Source organism: Tympanuchus pallidicinctus, unplaced genomic scaffold (assembly GCF_026119805.1).
Source record: "Tympanuchus pallidicinctus isolate F22 unplaced genomic scaffold, pur_lepc_1.0 scaffold15, whole genome shotgun sequence".
In the NCBI taxonomy this organism is placed as follows: Eukaryota; Metazoa; Chordata; class Aves; order Galliformes; family Phasianidae; genus Tympanuchus; species Tympanuchus pallidicinctus.
In genome coordinates, this window is record NW_026294669.1 from 27,513,736 (window position 1) to 27,539,044 (window position 25,309).

Below are 25,309 nucleotides of genomic sequence, written 5' to 3' on the forward strand. Positions count from 1 at the left end.
GAATTTGGAGCTGCTGGCCACAGGGGAGAGGAATTTTCAGAGTGTCAGCTGCTTTGCTTTGCACCAGGGAAACACAAAAATCAAAATTGCCTTACCATATCGACCAATGCCACATAGAGGAACATGCCTGCAGTGACTGCGAAGATCCACAAGGTGATGTTATTCGCATACTGTCCCACCGCTGTGCCGATCAGCATGCCTACGTAAGCCATCATGGCGGACAGCAGGTTGTACACAATAGCTTGCTTTACTGTCATACCAGCTTTAAGAAGCACAGCAAAATCACCTGAAGACAAAATACAGTGGTTTAGTACCAGTACTCTAGACAGCAAGTAGCTAAGTTTCAGCAATGCAAGGCATTGCCCAACTAAAACGCTGCAGCGATCACGCTGCGGTAGCATTTGTAATCTGGAGGAATGCGGGCCAGGCTAAATACAGTCAGGCCCCCACGTCTGTCAGGACCCTGAAGCTCCAGACGAGGGTGAGATGAGTGGATTCCATTCCATTGTAGAAGTGGAACGTGTCCAAGACCTCCTCACAAAACTGAATCTGTGTAAGTCCATGGAGCCGGATGATATCCAACCTAGGGTTCTGAGAGAGGCGGCGGATGTAGTTGCCAAGCCGCTCTCCATTCTATTTGAAAAATCGTGGCTGTTGGGTGAAATCCCTGGTGACTGCAAAAAGGGAAACATTACTCCCATTTTTAAGGAAGGGAGAAAGGATGACCTGGACTAGTGAGCCTCACCTCTGTACCTGGGAAGATCATGGAACAGATCCTCCTAAAAGCTTTGTTAAAGCACGTATGAAAAAACAGAGGTGATTTGAGACAGCCAGTACGGCTTCACTGAGGGCAGATCTTGCCTGACCAATCCGGTGGCCTTTTATGATGGAGTGACAGCATCCGTGGACCGGGGAAGGGCGATGGATGTCATCTGTTTGGGCTTCTGCAAAGCCTTCAATGTGGTCCTTCACCACACCCTTCTCTCTAAATTTGAGTCGATAAACTGAAAGGAAGGGAAGCCATCCAGACCTTCCCTGGACAGACTGTAGAACCAGGCCCGTGTGAAGCTAACGAGGTTCAACAAGGCCAGGTACGAGGTGCTGCACTTGGGTTGGGACAATCCCAGGTGTTTATACAGACTGGGCGAAGAACTCCTCTCTCGAGCTGCTCTTTTGTAAATCTTGGGATGCGCTCATATTTCATGTGATGCACCTTGTGGCTGATGCATCATGATAAGCTAGCACCCGAGAAAAAATGCTTTAGTTATAGACAAGAGTCAAAGGCATCAGCAACGATGCTTACAGGCTTTAGCCAAATAGCCATTCAAATCGACCGGACTCGGTGATAAGCGGTACATCTGGACATCTACACAAAGGCTCCTACTTAATCATTTAATTTTCTGTAATATGTCATAGGCTATATAACATTTTTGAAGACAACGCAATAGACTCTGCACAAAATGGCAGAGGTGTAACACCAGAAATGTATCCTCTGTACTCCCGAATACCTTTGTGAGCATCCTGAAAATACTTCACAGAACACTATAGGTATTCTAACAGTCTCATTACATATGCTGAAACAATACTACTCAATCACTCTGCAAAGGTCCGGTCACCCTCGCTGCAACTGCACCTATCCAGCAGCTACTGGGAGGAGTGTCACAACGGAATTTACACACACACATTGATTCAGCCTTTTTTGTAGGAAGTACGGTTTCATAAAATTCGTTACCTAATTCATGGGGCAGCTCGTGACAAAATACTGCTATAGATGTACTAATCCCTCCTGTCAGACCAGCACTAAAAGCTGCTCCTGAAAAGAAAAAGAAAAAAAAGTTACAAATGCCATGTTACTATATAATCAATGAATGTACAGATGTTATAATTACGAAATATACCACAGTGTTTGGCTAAGCAGTTATTATACCAAAAGAGAACAGATAGAACGCTTACGTGTATCCTGTGCTCTCTATGAAACTCCAGAGAAGGGGATCTCCAGAAGAGATCCTTCCCCACTGGCAGTCAGGTCTTAAATGGGTCTAGGAGAGGTGGAGCCAGGCTCCACCCCTTCTGGCAGCACAGGTGAATTGCCTTCACCTGTGCTCCCCTGACTGACTCATTGCTCACCTCAGGTGATCAATCAGAGGTTTAGGCCGTGATTCAGCAGTTCCCAGATAGTTACTATCCTCAGATCAGCAAATTTATTCAACAGACTCGCCACCTTTTCTTAAAACACGCACACTAATACTTTTTGATTATACTGCAAGTACCCTGGTGTGCATTAACGCTGTGCACGTACATTATTACTAGTTCAACCGAATAGCAAAACCTGAAAGAAGAGAAACATGAAACAGAGACAGAAAGGCCAAAGGGGAAAACAGCACCACTTCACGCGCTTGGGACGTTTCAAGCTCACTGGGTAATTAAAAGGGCACAAGAGCAACAGTTTTCTGGGTCGCAAATTCCATCTAATGTGTAACAGTTCTTTAATGCCTATTCTTAATGCAGTATCAGCAATACAAACAAGCCTAACTTGGGAAACAATAAGAAGAAAAAAATTTGCGTGAGACTTTTTTAAAGTAACGTTTGCATATATTAATTTAATTCAAATGACTTGAAGTTTGTACCTTAAATCATTTAGAGGTGAGAAAACTGGCAGTAAACTTCTGCACTTCAGAAGTGAAAAGGTACAAGGAGAGCTTGCAGTGAGCAGGCCAAACAGAAAAAATGAAGGCACAAACTTAAGACGGAGAGATAACAAACTTCCCTTAGAAACCTATGCATTTCTTCTAAGGTGATATATTAAAAAGATTTATATGAGCATTTCTAAAATCCACAGCGTACTCCATATTCAGCCGTTTCGATTTGATGCAGAAGTGTTTAGAAATGTAGTTTTAAAACAGTGAAGCTCTCAATACGTGGCAGAACGATCCCATTAGCCCTCAGAAGCTATTGCCAAAATGTCTTATGCATTTAAAATAGAACAGGATTTGTTACACAGTTATTTTAGTTCAAAACTGTTCGAAAAGAAACGGAGATACTATACTATAGAAGAATTTGTCGTTAACTCAAAATATGTCTAATTAGTTTGTTTCTTCTCCTTGAAAACAGGCAAGGAGGTAAATACATCCCTTCTGTAAGGAGTTCACAACTCCACATGCTCTTTGCATCTACCTTACTGAAATAAATAAATCAAAATATAAGAGAAAACAATCACATTTAGAGGTTTATATGAATCAACGTTGACTTAACAAGCTAGTGAGATTTGTAACTGTTCTAATTTGCCTGTTCGATAGTTTAATTTCTTATACATTTGGCTAGAAATATATCTACATTAATTGTAAGCAAAAGTAATACTTTGCTTAGTTTTTTTTTTTTTGTTTGTTTTGTTTTTTTTTTTTTGGTGTTTTTTTTTGCATAGGAGGAAGAATGACACAACAACCGGACTCACAGTACATTAATTATAAATACTGCGTACGTACTGTTAATAACAAAAAAATATTATTGCAAATATGTAAAATCCTAAGCAAATACAATTCTAAATAATTTTTCGTTTCTTACTCTAAAGAAAATACTGAAACCCAAACAAACAATGTGTGTTTCAGGTATTCCTCAATCCCTAAGGAGTTTTCTCTGTGCCTATATCAATTTGACAGAGATCGCTACTGTTGCTGATATCAGTAGTATAGTAATCTCAGTGGAAACAGACAATAGAGCCAAGATTATCAGAACCGATGACCTTTTAATGCTCGCAATGATTTAACAGTGTCGGTAGCCACAGGAGACAGGGAAATTTTCCCTGTGATCCCTTGTAAAACACTACCCAAGTTACTTGAGGTAGGAAACTGCTGAGAAACGCTCAGCGGTTTTGTTTACCTATTGCTAAGCCGTCGCTGAAGTTGTGAATGCCATCTCCCATGATTACCATCCAAGCAATATTAGCTATCCCTGTATCTTTCAGGTCTTTTCCAGAATGACAGTGGCCGTGGGAATGATGGGAGTGTTTGTGATGCCAGGGGTGACTGTGTTTTCTAGCTATCATCTTATCTTCGCCGTGGCTGTCATACTCTAAGTCATGAAGATCGTGTTCTTGAGCAGCACGTAAGACATCGTTGTGAGAATGGTGCACGTTGTTCTCCTCTTCTACTGACAAGAAGTTTTTAGGAGGGGATTCCAGCTGGCCATCTAAGTCGGTCAGTTCGGTTTCATTAAGTCTGTCTTCAGATAGAACAGAGTCATCTGCTCCTACATTGAAGTCAGAGGAGAGAAACATCGCGTTAATTCCTAATTAAAGTATCGCCAGCACCTACTGCAACACTGAGCTAAGAATTTAACTGCTTTGCGCAAGCAAAAACAGTGTTTTAACTCAGCCCAATCTAATAACAGTGCGGTCAATGTTCTGCCAAGAGTAAATATACCAGTGTAATTACCCTATCTTTCAGCAATTTGCATATACAGCATTTACAGCATCCACAGTTTTAGCCTGACGGACCGTACCTGTAATTCTGCTACTGACAAACTATACGGTTCAACGCTGGATAAGGACAGTTGCCAGGACCGTACCAATGTGCTGCAGTCCAAATTCAAGTTTAGCAGAGGGTTTCGGTAGCTTTACTGCAAATTGTTTACTGAATGTACTTTCAGAGGAACAGTGCTATAAAACTGTGCCAGTAGAAGCAAAACTCCTCCGATTGTTCATTAAAAGAAAATGAACACATTTCAAATGTGTGTATCACCACGCTCATAGTTAAAAAGTCTTTCTTTTCTATGTCAATCCTCCAAATCTCATTTTTAGTTGCTTGAATGAAAAAGGCCGCAGACCTAACATTTCTTTCTTGGAACCACTCAAATGAACAAACTGCATTTGTACAAACAAAGCACATGGATTCTTCTTCAGGACGTGAGTTTCAGCAGTCACGCTGGCAACAGAACGGGAAGTTGATGAAGCAAAGCTCTTCCCTTTTTCTCATCCCTTCGAGACAGGTGCTATGGCATCCTGTATGGGTGCATACTGCACGAGCAGTACGATTGTCATAAACAAACAATACGTGAAAGTTGTTTCGGATACCTGAGAAATATCTGAGACTCTCCATTATGTTTATCAAAAGAAGTAATTTTCGCTTGGCCTTCTCAGCCAAACAGTAACTGGTCAGAAACTGGAATCTCTCAAGTGTAACCCATTTTGCTCCTTCTGGTCACGCGTGTTAGTTTTCACCAGGGCTGAGCTACCTTAACCAGAGTACTCCTCCCAGAACTAAAGAATCACAGCCACCCAAAACCCTGACTGCCTCAGAAGTCTGAGAACCGCTTGCAGGGCCTATCAGGAAGCGTTTGCAGCGCTCTCAGATCTAAGAAAAACAAAATACATAGTGCAGGGAAAGCCTAATAAGTCTTATTAATGATTTACATAACAGCAGTGCAACTGCACAAGAGGTGACATGCTACATGCTGGAAGTTACATGTCATTTCTTCGAGTCTCACAGTCAGAAAAAAAACACTAAAAATAAATGCCTACCTGCAAGGGGTTTGAGCTGAAGCCAGTCAGCATCTGGTCTATTATTTAGTTTCTGATCTGAAAGTTTCCTTCCAATTGGCGATTCTTCACTCTGCTTATTCTTGCACCATTTCTGCTTACTCTGCAATGGGAAAGATTTAACGTCTGATTTATAGAGGGACATTGGTGGAAATAAACTAAATTGAAATACTGTCAAAAAATCTTAGAAAAGACACACAATTTCACTTTTTGAACAGAGTACAATATGACAAAGAATGCTGTAACAGCCAAGAAACACACGTACGCAGACTCATCGTACTTGCTTTGTTCCAGACAACAAGCACATAGCAAGAACAGCCCCTATTCTGTTCAATTTTAAATCATCTACTCCTACAACTTCCTCATATTTTCCATTAGATAACAGCTTGCTACCTTCCTGCCTGCAGCCGTACGACAGCCAACGCAGATTTGCCAAAACAGCCTAATGGATTTAACTATTTAATTAGCCTCAAAGATGAGGCACGCAACCTAACAGCTTTTATCACTTTATCACAAAGTATGCTTCCTCCGACACAGAAAGTCATCTGCTACCTGTTCAGCTGAGGCAGCAAGTTTGATAACGAACTGGACAAGTTGATATCTTCACTCACTCTTTTTGAGAGCAACCGTTACAGCTCATTTTCTCCTCGAAATCAAGCGATGGAAGCAAATGTGATAAAAATTTGTAACGACTGCGAAAACAACGTAGATCTTTCACGATTTGAATATCAATGGATTGTACCGACTCTCTTCTTATTCTACTATCATGAATACAGCTTACTTCTGGACCTAATGCGTCTATAATTTTTTGGCATTTCCTGATGTGAACCCCTCTGTTACACTGGCACCCTCAGCTGGCAGTATACAGTCAAGTTCCCTGTCAACTGCCTGACAAGTGCCTTCCTCTGCTATCATTTCTTCTGTATGTACTTCCTTTCCTATTTTCGCAAAGAAACAATAGCGTGCCAGAGAAAGAGCTGTAATTTCTTCTGCTTAGGTGTACTTCCAAATGTAACTGGCTGAAAAGATGATACTTCCCCCATTTGGTTCCTATGTTGTCTTCTCAGATTAGGTTATCCTAAATGCAGCCTTTTTTATCACATTTCCTCACGTGAAATCAAACGACACGGATTAGCAGCACGCGCTCGGTCATCACACAGACAATTCTCTCAACGCTCAGAAGCTGAAATATTTTTATATTAGCGTGCAGTTTTTTCACGTACCTTTTGTTTATTGTAATGCTTGTACATTCTTATGCAGTGTTCAATGATGAACAAAACATAAATGCCTCCGAGTGCTACAAGACCTTTCAATACTGGATCATTTTCTTGGAGAAAGCCTTCGTTCTCTACTCCATGTCCATGGGCATGTCGATGAGAATGCTTGTGTTCATGAATGTGGCCTGGGCCGTGGTGGTGACTGTGATTGTGGCCTCCATGTGACTACAAAGCAAGTAAGAGCACAGGGTGACTTGGTGCAACTGGGGACTGAAACGGCTCGAAACTTTGAAGGCAAAGTGTGCAACCTCGCCCCAAAAGCAGCATTAATGATGCTGTGGAAGATTCTTTTCAGGCAAACGCATCTTACCACAGAAAATTTTTGTTAGACTATTCATTACTTTAATATTCTTCCGGTTAATTTTCAAACAAGGTGAAAAAAAAACAACAAAAACATCTCTCCAGCTTTTTTCTGTCACTGTGATGAAAAAACATCAGAGAACATCACACAAATTACAGCTGCTGCCCTCTCACTAAGAACTAAACCTCACATTTTTAACTATTCCAATTAGTTACAGTCTTAAGTCAGTTTTGCAATACAACAACAACAAAAAAAAATCTGTACCTAAGTTCACACAAAGAAAACATTAGTCTTCTTGTTGAAAGGATAAAGATAACTAACAATATAGGAAATACCCCCTATTCTAAGAATTACATCAACTGTCACGAATGAAAACACACTTACCTTCCCAGGAGCTTGGGCAGTTTCTCGACCGAGTGACAAGTCATTCTCTCCCCAGAAGCTAGCTAGTAAGCAGGAAGCTGAATCCCCTGAAATACTTTTGGGTGGCACCGATACGGAAGTACCAATTGGCAAGATACATAACGCTAAGTTTAAAATAATCTTGTTGGTCTCAGGTGTTTTTAGAAACATTCTGAAAGAAGTTTGGCTATGAACATACAACAACAGTTATATTTGTTTTTTGTTGTTGTTGTTGTTTGTTTTGTTTTGTTTTTTTTTTTTATAAAAAGAAACTTGCTTTGTTTAAATGTCAAGACTCCAGTACTGTTGCAAAATGTACCTAAGACAATTCACTTCTACGTCAAGGAACGTTTCTGTGTCAATACTCGTCAAGCATTTGTAAATTATATACGCACTTAACTGAGAATAAAACGTAAGAAAAGCAATACTTACGTGTGGCAACAGATGGAGTAGAGCGTCTCCGCTCATTGTTCCTACAGCCAGAGCTACCAAGAAAGTTAGAAGAAATTTGAAGCACCATTGGTTAATGATGGGAATCAAGATCACACCTAGCAAGGAAAGCAGGCTAATGACGGTGATAGAGATGATACCACAAACCCAGGCTGTGGGAAGAAATGGATACAGAGAGGTTATCAGAACAATACTTCTAAAACTTGTAAGTCTGATTAAAGACTTTAAACTATCTCTTAACAAGGTGACTCTCCTTTAACCTAAAGGTGCTGAAAAATACAAGACAGCACTGGAATCCACAACAAAAATAACGCAGACTAGATCACAACGCAAAAAAACCCATCAGAATACAATCAGCCAAGAACCACAGTCCATCTACTCCTTCTGACTTAAGTTCCCAGCTTAGCTCTGCAGCCCACTAATGAATCACAAAAAGCAAACGATTTCATGCTGAAACAAAAAAATCTCAGCTATTTTTCTTAACTTACTATGACTTTTCAGACACTAATTCACGTCTAACGTCCCGTTTTCACAAGATTCTTACAGAAATTTAAATCGGAGCAAATACTTCTCCCCTTTGGTAGAAATAACGTTCAGCTACACACTGCGCTCCTCATCCGGTGCTTTGAAGCACATATTTTTACTCACGAAAAGAGAGTTAACAGATGCTCAAATAAGAGTTAAAGAGATGAAAGCGCTTGCCACTAACAAAACCAGAACGCATTTTTTTGTTGTCATTACAAGAAAAAGTGGTAATAGGCAAGTTAAAATCAGCACAACCCAGTGAGGTGGAGACGTGCAAGTTTCCTTACGACGCGGAAAAGAAGGAATTACACAAGAAACAGAGCCTATGAACAAGGAAACATGCCCCTTGCAATAAGTATCTCACCCTAACACAGTACTTCCTTTTTTGTCCCATCACAGACAGCTCAAAAAACAATAAAAGCTGCTCGATTCCAAAGAACAGTTCTTAAGTTTCAAAGTCCCACAGCCCCAAAGATAAGAATAGTGGGTGGCAGCAACATTGAGTTGCCTCTTCTCAATGACAACATAGCAATACACATAAAGTAAGCGTGCTTACAAAACAAAACAAATTTACACGTAACTTTATTAAACTAAGAGTCACGTATATATAGTAAATAAGGTTGCAGAAGAAAACCATCAGTGTCATTATGGAGAGTAACGTATTACAGTGACACGGAGCAAGGAAAGATATGGCTCTCCACAAATTTTCACTACAGGCTCGCATTGTATAAATGTTAACTGCTTGGGCTGAGAAGTTTTGAGAAGGCAATTTCCTCTAGTTATACTTTTAAACTATTCCTCTCAAGGAATAAATGCCTAAATGTTTCAGGTACTTCCAGTTTTCTTACTGGCTTCATTCTTAATTCTAATTGTCTGTTAGTTTGTGAACTTCAAGGAGTTAGCAAATTTTGAGTGTAAAACCATTAGCATCTCTGTTACTTAGGTGCAGGATATGACTTCCTTTGTGTTTGTGAAGATCTGCTTGCTCTTGACCGAGCAGGGTCGAACTTGGGAAGTGGGTGAGGGAACAGGAGAAGAACAGAGGGAGTATAATATTGCAGCTGCTCAATGAAATACAGAAGTTAGCAGTCGTAGGCCCAAGAACTCCATTTGCACTAAAAGTGCAACAGACCAGATTTAGCAACGTTTTGCCACTAAAACCCTGGCTGCTGCAGCTGCCTGTTTAAACACCACTTGCTGTTCTCAATTTTATTTTGGGATATTCATTCACACAGAGTATGCATGTGTCCCATGACAGTGCAGAAAAGGAAACAACCCAATAGAAATCAAACGTTTAAGAGCATATCCACCAGAAGAAACTGACTGGAAAAAGCTCTGGAAAGCATGTGTTATCTACTGGAACGGACAGTGTGAAGAAAACAGGAATTGGTGAAAAAGCAAGTGCTGCAATCAGATGTGGAACTGAAGAACAGGAAGTCAGAAAACAGGAATTCAGGTACATCTAGAGTGGAAGCGAGACCCTGCAAACAAAAATACTGTCGCTATACAACCTCGATTCATCGCCAGAGCACTTCCATCACGTGCACTCAACAAACAAGCCCTACTGAAAGAGACAGGGACAAGTAAGGGACGAGTAAAGATGAAACTCAATACTGAATCACAAAGTGCATATCCAAGTTGCCCAAATTAAAATTACAGCCGCTTAGCACGAAACTGAATCTCCAATCTAGACACAGGTGTTACGATGTTAGGTGCCAGGTTAAATGACCTGGCCTTAAACAGCCTTCCACGGACACCAGAAATGGAGATGATGTGAACTGGCTGAAGCTTCATCTGTTACAGTGTAGCTTTGGCAAACACTCTCTGAAGGGCTCACATGCTTTTATGAACGATACAGTATCTAAACGTGGCACCATGATGAAGACGAGGCACATGAGAATGAGAATGCAGACTCTCTGCCCCTCTCAGACTTCAGCCATGGGCTTTCAGAAACCATCAATGCAGCTACTAAAACTCTTACAAGCCGTACGGATCCAAAATTTTCACCACAAGTTTGCTTTCAAGTCACACAAAAATAAGTATCTACAAAAGCAGGGTATGAGCCTGCAGTTACATGCGCATACAAACTGATTTTGATAAAACTACATCCTGAGATAAAAGGGCTGTTAGTAACTCTGAACAAAATTACATCAAAAGATTCCAAACAGCCGTAGTGACCAAAACACTAAAACATTATGGAAGTAGAACTAATACGCAATATTACAAGCACTGCACAAGCTCATAAGTAATAAAAGACCTTGGTGCGTAACAGTCTCAGGAATACTATTTAAAGCTCAGTCAACGAAGTGAAGCGATTATGTTCTGCCTTATAAAATGCTTGTGGAGAAAACAAGAAAGAGGTGATCCAACAACTTCCCCTGGAAGGGAAGCCTCTGTTCAAACAGCGGGAAGCAAACAAAGCTTGCTTGGATGCTCCACGCCATACCGCACAGCTATTTGTAAATTAAAACAGAATAAAAAGACAGAAAGGTGAGAAAGGCTAGCTATCCGCAACCTTTAAGAAAGGCTCCATTGCGGCTTTACTGGACTCAGGGAATGGTCGGCTCCAAGGGAATGCTGGCATCTGCACAGACAGATTTACAGGGCAAGCACAATCTGAAATACTTTTCAACAGCAGCTCTAACTGATCCCTGGCTTAAAAAAAAAATTGCTCAGTGTTTATTTGTATCAGCTCTCTGTGCTGCTCCTTTAGCGAGGGGCTAGATTCTCGTTCTGGTATATATTATCGTACCGACAGACAAACTGGGGCAATTACACTCTCAGAATCATCTTGTTTCACTTCAGATGTGCACAGTTTTACTCTGTAAATGCACAGACATAAGCACACTTAAAAGACCTTTGCCAATATATATGGTAATTCTGCCATTCATGCAAAGAGTGAGCTGCTACGACTTCAGGCCCAAGGACAGATTAAGCATGCAGCGTAGCATCAATCTGTTTGGTCAACCAAATGACAAAAGGAGATCTTAAGATTTATGTGTACTGAACTTAGAAAAGAAAAAAAATACCTCAGTTTGTCCAGTAACTGCAGCAATGTATATGCTCAAATAATTATATAACTTAGGAAAACCACAGTGCTTTTCAGATGTGGCAAACAGATTTGCTTTCCCAATCCGAAAAATGCGTCTGCTTACTCATTCCAGATCCAGATTTAGATTCCAGCTAAAAACCTATAGTGAAATAAAAAGCGGCACTAGGTACAGCACATACGAGGATCTACCTCTCTGACTGGCTGCACATTGGCAGCAGGACATCCACGTGGCCTCTGGATGGCTGCAGAACAGATGGGGCTGTGAGGAGAACGCAGAGGGGAAAAAGAACACACATCATACAGCCCTCTGCCTGCTCCTCTCTTAGGTGCCTAGAAGTTGACTAATCGAAGAGATTAGTTTGATTAATAGTAGGCATACGTTTCCTGTATGCAAGTTCTGTAGGAATGCTCTATTTACAAGGATGCTACCTCTTCCAATGGGTACACTAGGAAAACTCCTAGAAGAATTTGAAACCTCTGTAACAGAAGACATTTAAGAATTATCTGAAGTAACAGGTACAAAGCTCAACATGGTTTTATAATTTTTGGTCATCATTTAATTAAATTACTTTGCTCTAGATAACTGCACTGTAAGACCTAGTGAAAATCTTACGAGTTATTATGAGCAAACAGAATCAGCACTAGTCTATTACACATTTGGAAAGCTTTTAATTAAAACTAAAGAGAAGCACAAGCATCTTGTGTTTAAAAATGGCCTGAGTGTTCCTAACTTTACCAAGCATGGAGTAAGGAATGTTTATACAAGCCGGGGCAAGCACCCCTTCCACAGTCCTCAAGCACTAGGGTCACAGAGTTGACTAGATCAATCTATGCCCGTGACAGGGGCGCAGTAGGCCCCTGCCCTTCCCCCCATCACCCCAGCCCCACATAATGGGAAGTAAGGTAGGGAGGAAAAGAACAGCAGCAACAATCTATGGAGGAAAACTTATTTTACTATGGTATCGGAATACAAGATAACACAATATAATACAATTTAATTGAAATTAAGACTAATAAATCAGACAAGATGGGAGAGAGAGTTCCCGGAACTGAGCCAAACCTGAAAAGCTGGGAACGGTTAGGAAAGCACCCTCCAGCACCCACTGCCAGGCAGTAAGAGACCTCTCCCCACCCAGAAGCGCCAGATCCCATGACTTCTGTAATGTACAGGGATAGCTACCTGGAAATGGGGCATTAACACTTTAATGCCCAGTACACTACATGATGTTTTGATGTGGAATACTGAAACCCGAAAAAAACAAAAAATATAAAGCCATCACAACTAGGTAAGATTTGATATTTTATGATTCGCTTCCTTACTTGAGAAGTGAAAATGTCATTACGGCACCTGAAGTCTCCTTATACTTAGAAACATTGTATATGTGACACTGTTAGATTACAGGATTTATCACTATCTCATCAGGTTGACCTACTTCAGAGATGAGCAACTGTTTTCAAAGCTGAATTATTAAGTTAAAAACCCACACGTTTTCACCACTAACTGGCTAATGTTGCTCATATGCAAAACACCAGATACCATGGCATGTTACTGTTCACAATAAGGTTCGCTTATTTTGCAAATTAAGTCTCTTAAAATTTTACAGGACCTCCAAGTTCAGCTGCTCATCAACTCTCCTACTCATTACAGAGACAGAAAAAGCATTACTTTAAAAAGAAGCACTCAGCCGTACGAACTTTACAATTAAATTGATTCAAAACATGTGCAACATGACAGTTTTATCCATCTTTTCCACATTTCAACTGGCAGTAAACACTTAACACTGTTCTATAAATCCTCTTGGCAGTAGGGCAGGACAAGAGTCAACTCTTACTACGGTGAGACTACCCACAAACAAACGATCTGCTGCCATATAAAACACACAGGACATTCACTTTCCAGCAATCTTTTAATAGTTAACAAGATACTGTGTTATTATAGGAGATTTCTGTATAACAAGCTTAAAAAACACTTTTAATCGGATCTTCTGGAAAATGTACTGATAAAGTCACTGTCCCCTACTCCTAAACTAAAATAGGCAAACCGAATTTAATAATAAAGTTAAGGCTGATGTAACTGCAACTTTTCAGCTTACAGAGAAAAGCGTGGACCATCTCAGCCTCTCTAAAAGCAAGTTGTAAAATTTTAAATGATGTAACCAACCCAAACTGTGGGAGGATATGCTGACCTCCGTAAGTGCTACCTGGAACGGCTAGCTCAGAGAAGCTAGCGTAGATGCCTCATCCCTGGAGCTCAAGGCCAGCTTGTACAGGGTCTGGGCAACCCAGTTTAGTGGATATTTCCCAGACTCACGGTTCCTTTGGAGAAGCTACGAGGCTACAAAAAATTATGCTTTGTCTACTGACTTAATGGCGTGTACTGTCCCAAATATCTTCTAAACTTTACTTCACTCTGCAGTCAATGCTGAACTGTACAATGCTTCAAACTTTGAAGAAAAGTTAAAATTCACAATGCAAAAAAAAAACAACAAAAAAACAGAAGGCTTTGGATATGACACACCTACCTGAAGCGCCTGTTTTATCTTCGCTCTCAATTGATGCAGTTTTACTTTTCACAAGATCTTCAAGCTCATCGTAATGTACAATACAAAGCCTTCTGTCAATCTGGTATAGCAGAGCAGGACACATATATATAAATAATTCAGGAGATATTTGAGAGCTGGTTTCCAGACCGTAGCGTCGTAGCAGCTGAGTAACATTTAAGCACTGCAAGCAAACGGTACAAACAAATTAAATACAAAAGCAACCATTTCACTAAAAAAAATAAATAATAATACAACCCTACAGTTGTGGAAAACATAGCACATGATTTCAAAAACACACACAGGAATGAAAAACTCTGGTCCAAAATGTTCCATCAGTGCTCAATCAGCCTCAGCTGATTTAAGCTGTTTTGAAGAGGAACAAACTGTCGGATTATACAACTCAGTCCCCAAATGTATATGTAATTTTTGATAAATGTCAGTGAAAGCAAATTTTCCTTCTAACAGTTACACAGTACAAGCAGTAAAGAAAGAGCAAGAAGAAAGGAACAGAACATAAATCAATCCAAGCCAGGTTTCCTAATACTTCGCTTTCAGCCATTAATGCTCTTGTGTTTAGAGTTTCCCTTTGCAATTAACGTTAAAAACTAACTCGTCACTCACTCCATCCCTTTTTATACTGCTATACTTAAAACCACGTAGTCAAACCGTCCTGCTGTAAACTGTGAGGGGATAGGGACAGTGAATTTATGGACCTGGACAAAATAGCGGATGCCGAAAAGAGTAATGGGAGAAAGAGCTTACACCATGTGCGGTACAACAGAAATTGCATCTATATTGCTTCACAATCTTTCAGAACAAAGAAACAAGCACGTTGGAAAATACGCATTCTTATCTTGGGAAAAAGTCTCTGTGCAGCTTCCAAAAATGTAAATAGTCTCCGATTCAGAAAGTCCAAAAAGCACAATAACAAAAAAAAAAAAAAAGATGTACTCCTGAATATTGGAGGAAAAAAACAAACAATAACAACAACCACCACTTGCGAACAAGGTACATTAGAATGCTTTAAGTATGTCCTCACCCTTTAAACAGAGACAAGTAGGCAATATAACCTGAAAAAGATGGGTGACGGGAAGGCAGAACAGTTCATTCTGCTTCATTTGTGGGTAAGCATCTTCAAGTCTTACTTAATAACAGCAAAAGCGGACCTACCAGTTCTCCATTTCATACTCACCTCTTCACAATCGCGTTCGTCTTCATTACGATCCTTATGACCACGTGCTGAAATAGTGTGTTTTCGTACACCTGTGTGCTTACAAGGTGCCTCTCGCTTGCTGGTATGGTGATGCCCATCCTCACTACCCAGGCTGGAATCCTGATGTCCGTGATTAGTGGAAAGATCGCCACTGTGTTCACGATGGTGCGCATGAAAGTGAGACGCATCGTGTACATGATCGTGTTTATGAACACGATTGTGCTCACACTGATCACCTAGGTGATGGTTTGGAGGACAGTCTTGAGTATTATCTCCTGAAGTCTCACTAATTTTCTTTCGTTTCTTCTTCTGTTTCCGCTGTTTTCTTTCACGCTGATCCTGGGTGGTGTTGGTTTCTGTGGAAGGCCCGTGATTCTGCTCTCCGTGATCACTGTGAGTAACTGAATCATTACGAGAATGATGCGTACCGTTATGGTCGAGATGATGATGCGGATGAGGGTGGTGATGATGGTGATGGTGACTCTGGTCGTGAATACGTTTACCATCACCTTTTATAGATGACACTACTGCATCTCTCTCAGAGTTACATTTATGATTTTTCTTTTCAGCCATACCAACCACGGTTTGGTTTTCTGAATCGGAGTGGCTATGAGGATGGTTATGAGTGTGCAAATGCTTTCCTTCCTGTACTTCTAAAGCATATAGGTGAGAAACATGATCGTGGCCAATATCATCATGATTTATCACTACTACTTTTACTTCTCCTAAACCAAGGCTCGTTAACAGTTTCTCCAGGCCAAAAAAGGATAATCTTCCATTTTCGCCGTAACGATCAAAGATTTTTTCAATGTAGTATTTCTGTTCCTTTTCAGCTTCCGATGTTGAAAATTTACTCGGCATGGATTCCGATCCCGCAGTCTGGTGGTAGGGTGTCTCTGAGATCTGATAGCAGTTATGGTGGTCTTCGTGTCCCTCTTCAGGACCACGGTCACGTCCATCTTTATGGCAATGATTGCACTGATGAAAGATAAATGTCAGCAAACAAACGATGCAAAATTTTGTGTGCATGTGTACCTTCATCTCTGTTTCCTACAAGAAACACAAAAGGAGGCAGTTAGGTGTAAAAACAGTCTCAGGATTATAATCATCCCAGTACTTATTTGCACCAACAGAATGACTCAAATCTTTTTAGATATTAGTTAGCATTAACAGAATAACAATTTTTGACTTCAGATACTGTATTAATACACTCCTTATTCAACAGTGAGAAGACAAGCTCTGTGCATTTCAGATCCGTAGTCTCATATGCCACGCTTACAGGAGGCAGTTATAAGCTGCAAGTACAAGTTCAGCGTTTACAGTCAGTCAGAACAGAACTTTCCTGCTTCTGTTTTCAGGAGCATCTGTGCCTGTGGTAACTGGTAATACCGAGAAATCTCAGTAAGGCACAAGTTAAAGAATAAAAACACTCAAAATAACACCGCAGTCTGTATTTTCTTATTTATGGCGATGATGGGAAGATAATAGAGTTGAACACTGTATGGGAACTGCTGAGTCACGGCCTGAACTCCTGATTGATCACCTGAGGAGAGCCATGAGTCAGCCAGAGGAGCACAGGTGAAGGCAATTCACCTGTGCTGCCGGAAGGGGGTGGAGCCAGGCTCCACCCCTCCTAGACCTATTTAAGAGCTGGCTACCAGCGGGGAAGGATCTCCTCCGGAGATCACCTCTCTTGGTGTTTTCTGGTGAGCTCAGCTGAAGGGTAAGCTCTTCCACTTATTCTCTTTTGTGATCGTTGTCTACTTTGCCTAATTCTCTTGATTATATTGCGATTATAACATCTTGATATCTGTTGATTATACAATTATATTGCGATTATAACATCTTGATTATACAAACACTCAAGTATCGTTTGCTCTTTCACGTGCAGCTGAATTGCTTCCAATAAACACACACTGCACAACTCCTAACTTACATCAGTGAACAGTGATTTCAAAACAAGTTCTCATTAACCAATGTCATAGTATTCCTAATGGATTTTGTTCTCTTTTTAGTATGTTTTACTTAGATAAGTTAACCGATCTCAAATATCTATGTGGACGTTTGTTTAAAAATCAGGTTCTATTTCATATAAAAGTATGTCCCTCCACACAACTTGAAAAATACCATTATGCGGACACACACACAGTTTGCACTGTTCTTCAGAAATTACAACATCAAAGCAATGTCATCTGCTACCTTGTATCAAATGTAAGAAACAATGTTCAACATCAGGTAATAATGAAGACCCAATATAAGATTTAATGTGTATTCAGATTTGGAAACAATTAATTACCTTCACAAAATATTTTCTAAAATCTGCTAACAAAAAAAACCCACAACCAAATATTTGAATAATTATTACAAAAGAAACTTTAAGAAAAAGACACACATTTGGCAATGACATTTGGCAATGATATTAAAAGCTGAAGAACAAACCAAGAACTACATCTTGTGATGTCTAAGTTCTAGAGACTTATTCTGTGCAGAGAATATTCTCTAATAGAGATGTTAAAGCCATCATTCAAGCACTATCAAAGCTTTCTAATAACACTTAATTGTACCCCGTGGTACAAGACAAAGTAAATTGTGTACTATTTACAGCATTTCTTCTAGATGCATGTAACAGGCACGGACTGCAGCACAGGAATTTCCATAAGAATGTAAGGAAGAACATCTTTATTGTGAGGGTGACAGAGTGCTGGAGCAGGCTGCGGGAAAGGTGGTGGAGTCTTCTTTGGAGATCATCAAAACCTGCCTGCATGCTTTCCTGTGTGAGCTGCTGTGTGGGGCTGGCCTGGACGATGTCCAGAGGTCCCTTTTGACCCCTACAATTCTGTGACACCCTCCCATCAAGAAAGGAACATACAAAAAGAAGAAAGAAGCATGGAGCTTGCAAGTTATTTAAACATTTTGCTGACTAAAAAGTAAAAATAAATATAATAAGCACAGAAGTAGGCTTTTTACACACAACTACTTATATATTCAAGATGATTGAGGAAGAAATGAGAGCTGACAAAGGATAAGAACAGGAATCCATCCACCCTGTTTTTTATACATCCATATACTGTCAAGACACCCTAGCAAAGTATTAGGCAAATACATCAGGTATACTTGGAGCCTGTTTTACACCAAAAGCAATTTTTGCTCCCTGTGTGCACCTCAACTAGAGCTGATCAAACTCTCCTAGAATGAGATGGAGTTTCATACAACAAATGGTGTATGCGCTTGTTCTTCTCTAGCCCTGATGCTGTGTTCTGCGAAAGTGAAACGCAGAAAACTGCTTTACAACAAACCACACCATTTCCTATCCATTTTAATTTCTTAAAATATTAGCTTGATGCTTTGCATTTAAGCACTTGGAATCACATTACTGTACAGGCACACATATCATACAAGAATCTGTAACTGCAACAGGTTGAGAGATAACAGAACTGAAAATAGGAAAGGGTTTCCTTTTTGTACCTTTATAAAGCAAATTAATGAGTTAAAACACTAAATTAGAGAAAAGGTTTTCTTCCATAAACTTCTATAAATATAGAAGATGAAAATTCACCTTCTGGAAACTTAAATGCTTTAAAAAAAAAAAAAAAAGAAAAAAATAAAGAGAGCAGAATCTTCTTTTAAGCTGGTAAGAGATGTAAGACCAGCAGGGTATATGTCAACTGGAACAATCTGTATCAAAAAAGATCCCAGGAACATCAGAAAGATACACAGGTAATCATTTACATTACACCTACATAACCAGCTCTTCTATTAGGAGTTTGTAATCACTGCAGTCTGAGTTCAGGGCTCTGACAAACATTTTCAGAACTTTAGTAGGATGAGCACACCCCCAAAATTTATTGAGAAGACTTCTGTGCAGTCTTTTCTTTCACTCACAGAAACAATTTAACAGTGGGATTAAACAAGAAACATTAGAAGCATCCCAAAATGCCTTCCAGAAGCCCTTCCACTCTCCTCTGAGAAAATGGTTAAGCACATAAGTTGCTGCTGATGGAGCGGAAAGAAACAGGTTACAAACCTCCATCCAAGAATCATTGGACTGAGCCAACCCTCAGACCGCACAACTATCTGGAAACTCATTCCAAAGCCGTCAGATAAAGACCTGTACTCTTTTCCATGCAGGCTGGAAGACCTGGGCTCTATGATTTGTGTCATCCCTGTAAGCAGAATACTTGGCAGTACGTAAAGGCACTGGATCGGGCACCTGGCTGATTACAGATCAGCAGAGCTCCGCATTTCTATAAGAATACATTGATTTTCATTAAATGAGGATTTACAATGTGGAACGTTACTCAATGTAAAGAGCGGGTTCAAGGGCTGAAGTAAGCAGTACAGATGTACTCAAGATAGATGAAAGCCCTGAGAGAAAGACGTGTATACATGCTTGTCTGCATGCCGCAGGAGTATGTAAGCGCATACAGCGTACTGTAACTCTTTAGTTGTTTATTCTTTCTTTAACTGTTCTGTTTCTCAGTACCAAAACCACCATCTTAGCTGTAAGCAAATTCAGTTAATGAATGCACGCTACGTTTGAAGGTAAGATACCTTGTCTTCCCCTTTGCCACGTAACGGTAATATAACTAGAATAGGCAAAGCAAAACTATTCCCATTTAAACCAGCACAATTCAGACTAAAATGTGTCCATCAGGAAATTCATGACTAAAGCACGATAAGCATGATCATAATCCTGTTCACAACCTCATGATCTTTTTCATGTGACTGTCTCACACAATACTACTAACACATTACTTTGAAATTTCAGTCATGCATGTATAATTGTGGTATTTAGCTTTCAATGGTACCTTTTCTCCACGTCCCAATGGTTAAAAGTTTGTCGTCTATGATCACGATTCACTGCTCAAACTCAAGAGATGAGCGTATCACTTATTTCACAATCAATTTAGTTTTATTGAAAGTAGACATCTAATAATGACCTTGGCACAATATTTTTAATTCTAAGACAGTCTTTTTTATCTTCTATTTCAATTCTTGCCTTACAGAAGATGCTTACAAAATAAACATCTGTATCCTAAAAAGTCTCTAATAGAAGAACTTATAAGAGTAGGTTATTTGTTTTGTTTTTACACAAGCGTCATTAGTTGCTAGACAATTATGAACAGCTCCCACCCTGCAGTATGTCCATCAGTATTCGTACGCATATAACATCAGAAATCACAAGTCCACATCTGATACACTTCAGTGACACAGAACTGTACATGGCTCACTTCAGCATAAGCACATTATGAGCCTTGAATCCTTTCAAAAGACCACAGAAAGGCAGCCTGAGGACGAGGCTACGTACGTGGAAAAGATTTCAGCTATTATAGTTGCCAACCTTGGCCTTACTTTATGCACTTGTGATTCCTGCTGCCCATCCTTCTTTCCTCAACAGCATAGGCATGGCTGGGCACCCAGCGGGGACAGAAACACGAGCAAACATCCTGAGCTGTGGCCTGGGTCAGAAACCACAGCAGCCAAAACTGGCAGGCCAGAGCAGGAGCTAATGGTACCTGCTGCCAACAAGAACGAGGCTGGTCTTTTGGGATGCGTTCAGGCAGTGGGACAAACCCACCTGAAGTCATGCTGCAAAGTTAGAACAGCCGTGCACATGTACACCGGGCAAAATAAACGGCCCTGCTGTGCCTGCTGACATTTAAGGAAATGCAAACAGGGCTGCCAAATGCACCCCAATGCCCCCTCATTCAGTGCTAGCAAATCATTCCAACCCAATGCAGTTCTGACTGCATACCCATAAACACAGCTTTAAAATGGGAAGCCAAAGAATCTGAGCACAACATCAGCATCATTTACCTGCTCTGTATGGAAAACTCACACCATCTCTTATGCCACCCCATTCCTTCTGGCATTTCCTCTATTGGAATAAATGCACCTCTAATCAAAGTGGGTATTATTAGAGACTTTCTCACTTGTCTTCCTTTGAATTCCTGAAATGTTTCACAGTCCCTACCATTTCAACTGCTCTTCCATTTAATACCTGTAGCATGAAAGGTATGTGGAAAGAAAGTATATGTAAGTATATTAAAGTCCAGAATAGGAAGATTATTTGGAGGGACATTTTTGTTTATCATCAACTGCTTCACTGAAAGTAGAAAACTAGTCTGACAGCTAGGTCTGACTTAAAGAAGCACCCTTGGATTCCAATAACTCGGTCATGTAAAATTCAAGCTCAGGTGACAACTGGGTATATCATTGAAGTGCTCACAACCCATATATTACAGCATTTTTCTTAGTACGCAAACACCGACTAATCTAAGTGCTCAACTTCTCCCCCCTCTTTTTTGTCTTGTTCCTTCCCAACGATTTCAATTAACAGAAACATTTGAAATTAATGTATCGGATTTCTGCCCTTGCAAGTATTCATTTAAATTTCTCCCTTTTAATTTTCTTTCCATGCTTTCTAGTAACAATGTTCTGCCTTTTTATTCTATCTGCAGAGGATCAAGTTATTTAAACTGTCTGAAAAAGAATCAAAAATGATTTCAAAGACAGCTCAGACTCCTCTCAGAGCAGTCTGCCTCGATGAATGCCTTGATGATCCAAGTACCTTACAGGACTTGATCAACCTCCAGAAGCTGCAAATGGCACAGATACCGAACACACAATGTCAGCTAAAATAAGAGAGAACAGAGAAGGACAAACAGACAAAGCAATATTCTTACCAAACCAAGATGCTCTCTTTGTTCAGTACTGATAGTTGAAGCACTTCTGTCATTAGGTTCTAGTAACAACTTCTCAGAGTAAAAAGAGTTTGAAAAACGTCTTTTTTTTCCTGTATATGTGAGATGCACATTTCTTGAATTAGCAGTACTGGCGCATAAAGGCACTTCCTTGTTCTTCCTAGAATTTAAGATTCCCACATCGCAGACGTTTACTCAAATTCACAAGCAAAAACAGTGCCTGCAGCTCCCCTACTCCTCCAATATTCCACGCTATTTCTCTGTCCAGAAACTCCTGGATCTAGCAACTCAAATAATCTACTCTTCATTTCCTAAATTTCCAGTTTTAAGCAAATGCCAGAGTGTTATTTCCTACTAATCCAATACTCATTTTCAAGGTAAGGGATTTTAAAAAAATACCTCAAAGATAAATCAAAATATTCCCTGTAACAACACTAAAGAAATCCACAAAAGTACTTAAATAAACACTAATCTCATTTTGTTTTAACAGTCTTTTGCCAATGTGAACTCCAGCAATACAAACACTCTGCAGACATAAGAAGTTACAGTTTACAGCCTGTATCTTTAGTTCTCACTCATCTTCTGTATTTGGTTCCAGCCCCAAATTCAGCGAAACAGGTTTGTGGATGTAAGTGAAACTCATTCAGTTGAGAACCTACAGCCCAGTAGGAGGGGCACTCTGCAGGAACAGACCATCAACTAATTGATCCAAGCCATATTTGCTAAGTTAATACCAGATAAGACATATAGCATGGAAAGCATTTACGCATAACTGAACACATTGTAAACACAGTCTCAAAACTGGAAATCTGAAGTACTCGAAATACCAAAGCCCAAGCACACTAGAAAATAATCCCAAATTAATGCACTTGTAATCTAGTAGCTCAGTTGTACAGAAAGGGGCATTTGTTTTATTTAGAAGAGAAAATAACTGGGCCGCCTTCCTCAAAAGGACAATTACTTGCAATGAATTGCTGAATACGGGATCCTTCTTACAGCTCAAAATATTATATAAGCCATCAAAACAGATCATGTTCTTTAAGTATCAGATCTGCTTATACGCAACTTTCCTGTGTTTTGTATATGAACTTGATATAGTTTATAAGGCATTATTAACACACAACACTTACAGTGAAGCTGGCATGATCTTGTGTCAACATCTCATTTTTTAGTTACGTTCTGTAATGCCTGTGCTTGTAAGAATGCAATCCTGAAAAAAATAACCAGGTACGCTTGCATTTTAGAACTTCATTTTTCCACTGAAAATGAGCAAATGTTTTTATCAGAGCTAAGGCTGAAGTTTAACAAATATTTTAAGATGCTGTTGCACCTATGGCAGCCCTGCCCTGCTGCTTCATTCATTCATTCATTCATTCCCATAAAACCATTTTTGTATACCAGTAGATTTGTTTGCTGATCTGTCCACTGGGCAGCTGTACAATTAGATTCTGCTGAAAAACAGCTCAGAAAAAGAAAAGATTATTTTTAAGACAGATTGCTTCTCCTATCTGCTTCACTGTGCAGCTGCACAAACACTGCAGTCCCCACAAAAAAATAAAAAAAAAATAAAAAAAGGCAACCTTGCCTTTGGTGGCAGCACCAGAGCTGGCTGATTTGCAGCCCAACAGCCCATTTCAGTGCAAACACAACCAGCTACCTCAAAATGTACTCAAATCATAAAAACAAAACAACAACCTTTAAATTGAAAGTCATTCTGGAAAAACTTCTCTAATTCTCTCCACAACACAGAATATAAGAATGTTTATAATGAAGCATTAAGACCAGCGGCAGTATGTTTGTTCTTGCTGTGACTTAAATCACTGTGTCTATCTCATCCTTACAGTACCTTAGAACACTTGCATGACATCAAAAAGGATAAAGGCATGCCTTTGGTAAGCTTTTAATTGCTAAATGATCACAATTAAAACAATCCATTGCAGCTCCAATCAAAGCAAGAATTCAACACCTCTACTATTAGCTGATAGCTCCTCTCACTTTTCCAAAAATAGTTATTAACAGACACCAACCACAAAAGCCATTGAAAAACAGGACCGAGGCATGCTTCCCTCATACGTGCTCTGCCAGCTGAAGGTGCTTAATGATCATTTCTACAATTTTAAAGCAAATAAATCTTCATAAAGACATCTCAGCAGATTGAAAAATAACATTTAACTTGCCTGATCTGTGTCAAAAAATAGCTGTACATATTTCAACAGGAAGATCAGCCCAATGATTAGCCAGCTGAATCTGAATGTGCCATTTCTGTCTCATTCCAAGTAGACTTCAACAGAAGTCATGATGCCTAGCACTCACTGATTTGAGCCAAGACTATTGCTAAAACTCTGCAGGGCTACCTATTACAGGACTGTGTGATGACAACGCTCAAGCACATAAAAACAACCATTAGCTTAAAAACTAAAAAAATCACTAAAAACAATGAACTATGGTATTTGCTTATCAAGTTATTGAAACGACTTTGCAGGTGCACAGCTTCCAGGTGACTGAACAAAAGCACTGTACTTAATGCCATTATTATTCATACTACAACATTAGAGACAGAAAAGGAGAAAGAAAGCAGAATCCTTGTGGACTTGATCTGAAGTGCCAGTAGAACTGTCTTCTCAGTTAAATAATTTTCAATAAAGCAAAGTACAAAAACTTAAAAGCTGCTGTCTGTATGCACTTCCCCGTGTCTATCATCTCATAAGTGCACAAACAGCCAAACAGCAACGCAGATGAGCAAAGAGAAACACTGCGAAGAGTAAGGCTGCAATCAGTTTTACAAGAACTGCACCGCAGCCAGATGCACCCAGCCTAGAACACGCTGTGTAGCATTCCAACTTGATCTAATAGCAGTTTCTAGCTTTTGTTTTCACTCTGTACACTCTCCTTCCAATATCTGAAATGTGGATGCTATTCACATCCTTATGCATCACCGTGCCTTCCCTATTTTAATTTATACAGATTTTTCTGCACTAACTGCTGATTTGATTCTGCGCTATCGAAGTCACCACCCTTCTCAATGGGATCATCAGGACATTTCTGACTTCACTTAGATCTTCCATCTTTGTTTCGTTTTTCAAACTACTATTGGCAGCTTTCTTCAGTTTACGTGATTCCATTACTTCTCAAAGCTGTGGAAAATAAATACCACATTCTATCAGTGCTTTGATACATCCTCCCCACAAGCTGAAACCAGAAGATACTGGTTTTTTTTAAGAATGTGTAAAAAGCAAGAGAACAACAACAACAGAAAAGGGCTATTTGCTGTCTCTAACATTTAACACAAAGAATTATAAGTTTATCTTG

At 39.8% G+C, this 25,309-nt stretch overlaps 1 protein-coding gene and 1 long non-coding RNA gene across 8 annotated transcripts in view; one reads left to right on the forward strand and one right to left on the reverse strand.

The window, feature by feature from the left end:
• The window catches only part of SLC39A10 (solute carrier family 39 member 10), a 213,437-nt gene that overhangs the window by 5,097 nt on the left and 183,031 nt on the right, over positions 1-25,309 (reverse strand). For 4 of the 7 annotated variants that reach the window (XM_052675024.1, XM_052675026.1, XM_052675027.1 and 1 more), the window contains exons 2-9: positions 15,276-16,346; positions 14,063-14,264; positions 7,946-8,115; positions 6,757-6,975; positions 5,516-5,636; positions 3,877-4,245; positions 1,733-1,813; positions 96-286 (exon numbers count right to left, since the gene is read on the reverse strand). In XM_052675024.1, the coding sequence (XP_052530984.1) occupies positions 96-286; positions 1,733-1,813; positions 3,877-4,245; positions 5,516-5,636; positions 6,757-6,975; positions 7,946-8,115; positions 14,063-14,264; positions 15,276-16,346 (2,424 nt within the window). Of the gene's footprint in view, positions 1-95; positions 287-1,732; positions 1,814-3,876; positions 4,246-5,515; positions 5,637-6,756; positions 6,976-7,945; positions 8,116-14,062; positions 14,265-15,275; positions 16,347-21,982; positions 22,005-25,309 lie in introns of those variants that run through there. The other 3 variants (XM_052675028.1, XM_052675030.1, XM_052675029.1) reach the window with 3 other exon arrangements.
• Positions 16,808-19,541, forward strand: LOC128076818 (uncharacterized). Its single transcript, XR_008204663.1, has 3 exons — positions 16,808-17,019; positions 17,901-19,013; positions 19,425-19,541. It is a non-coding gene; the product is annotated as an uncharacterized LOC128076818 (long non-coding RNA).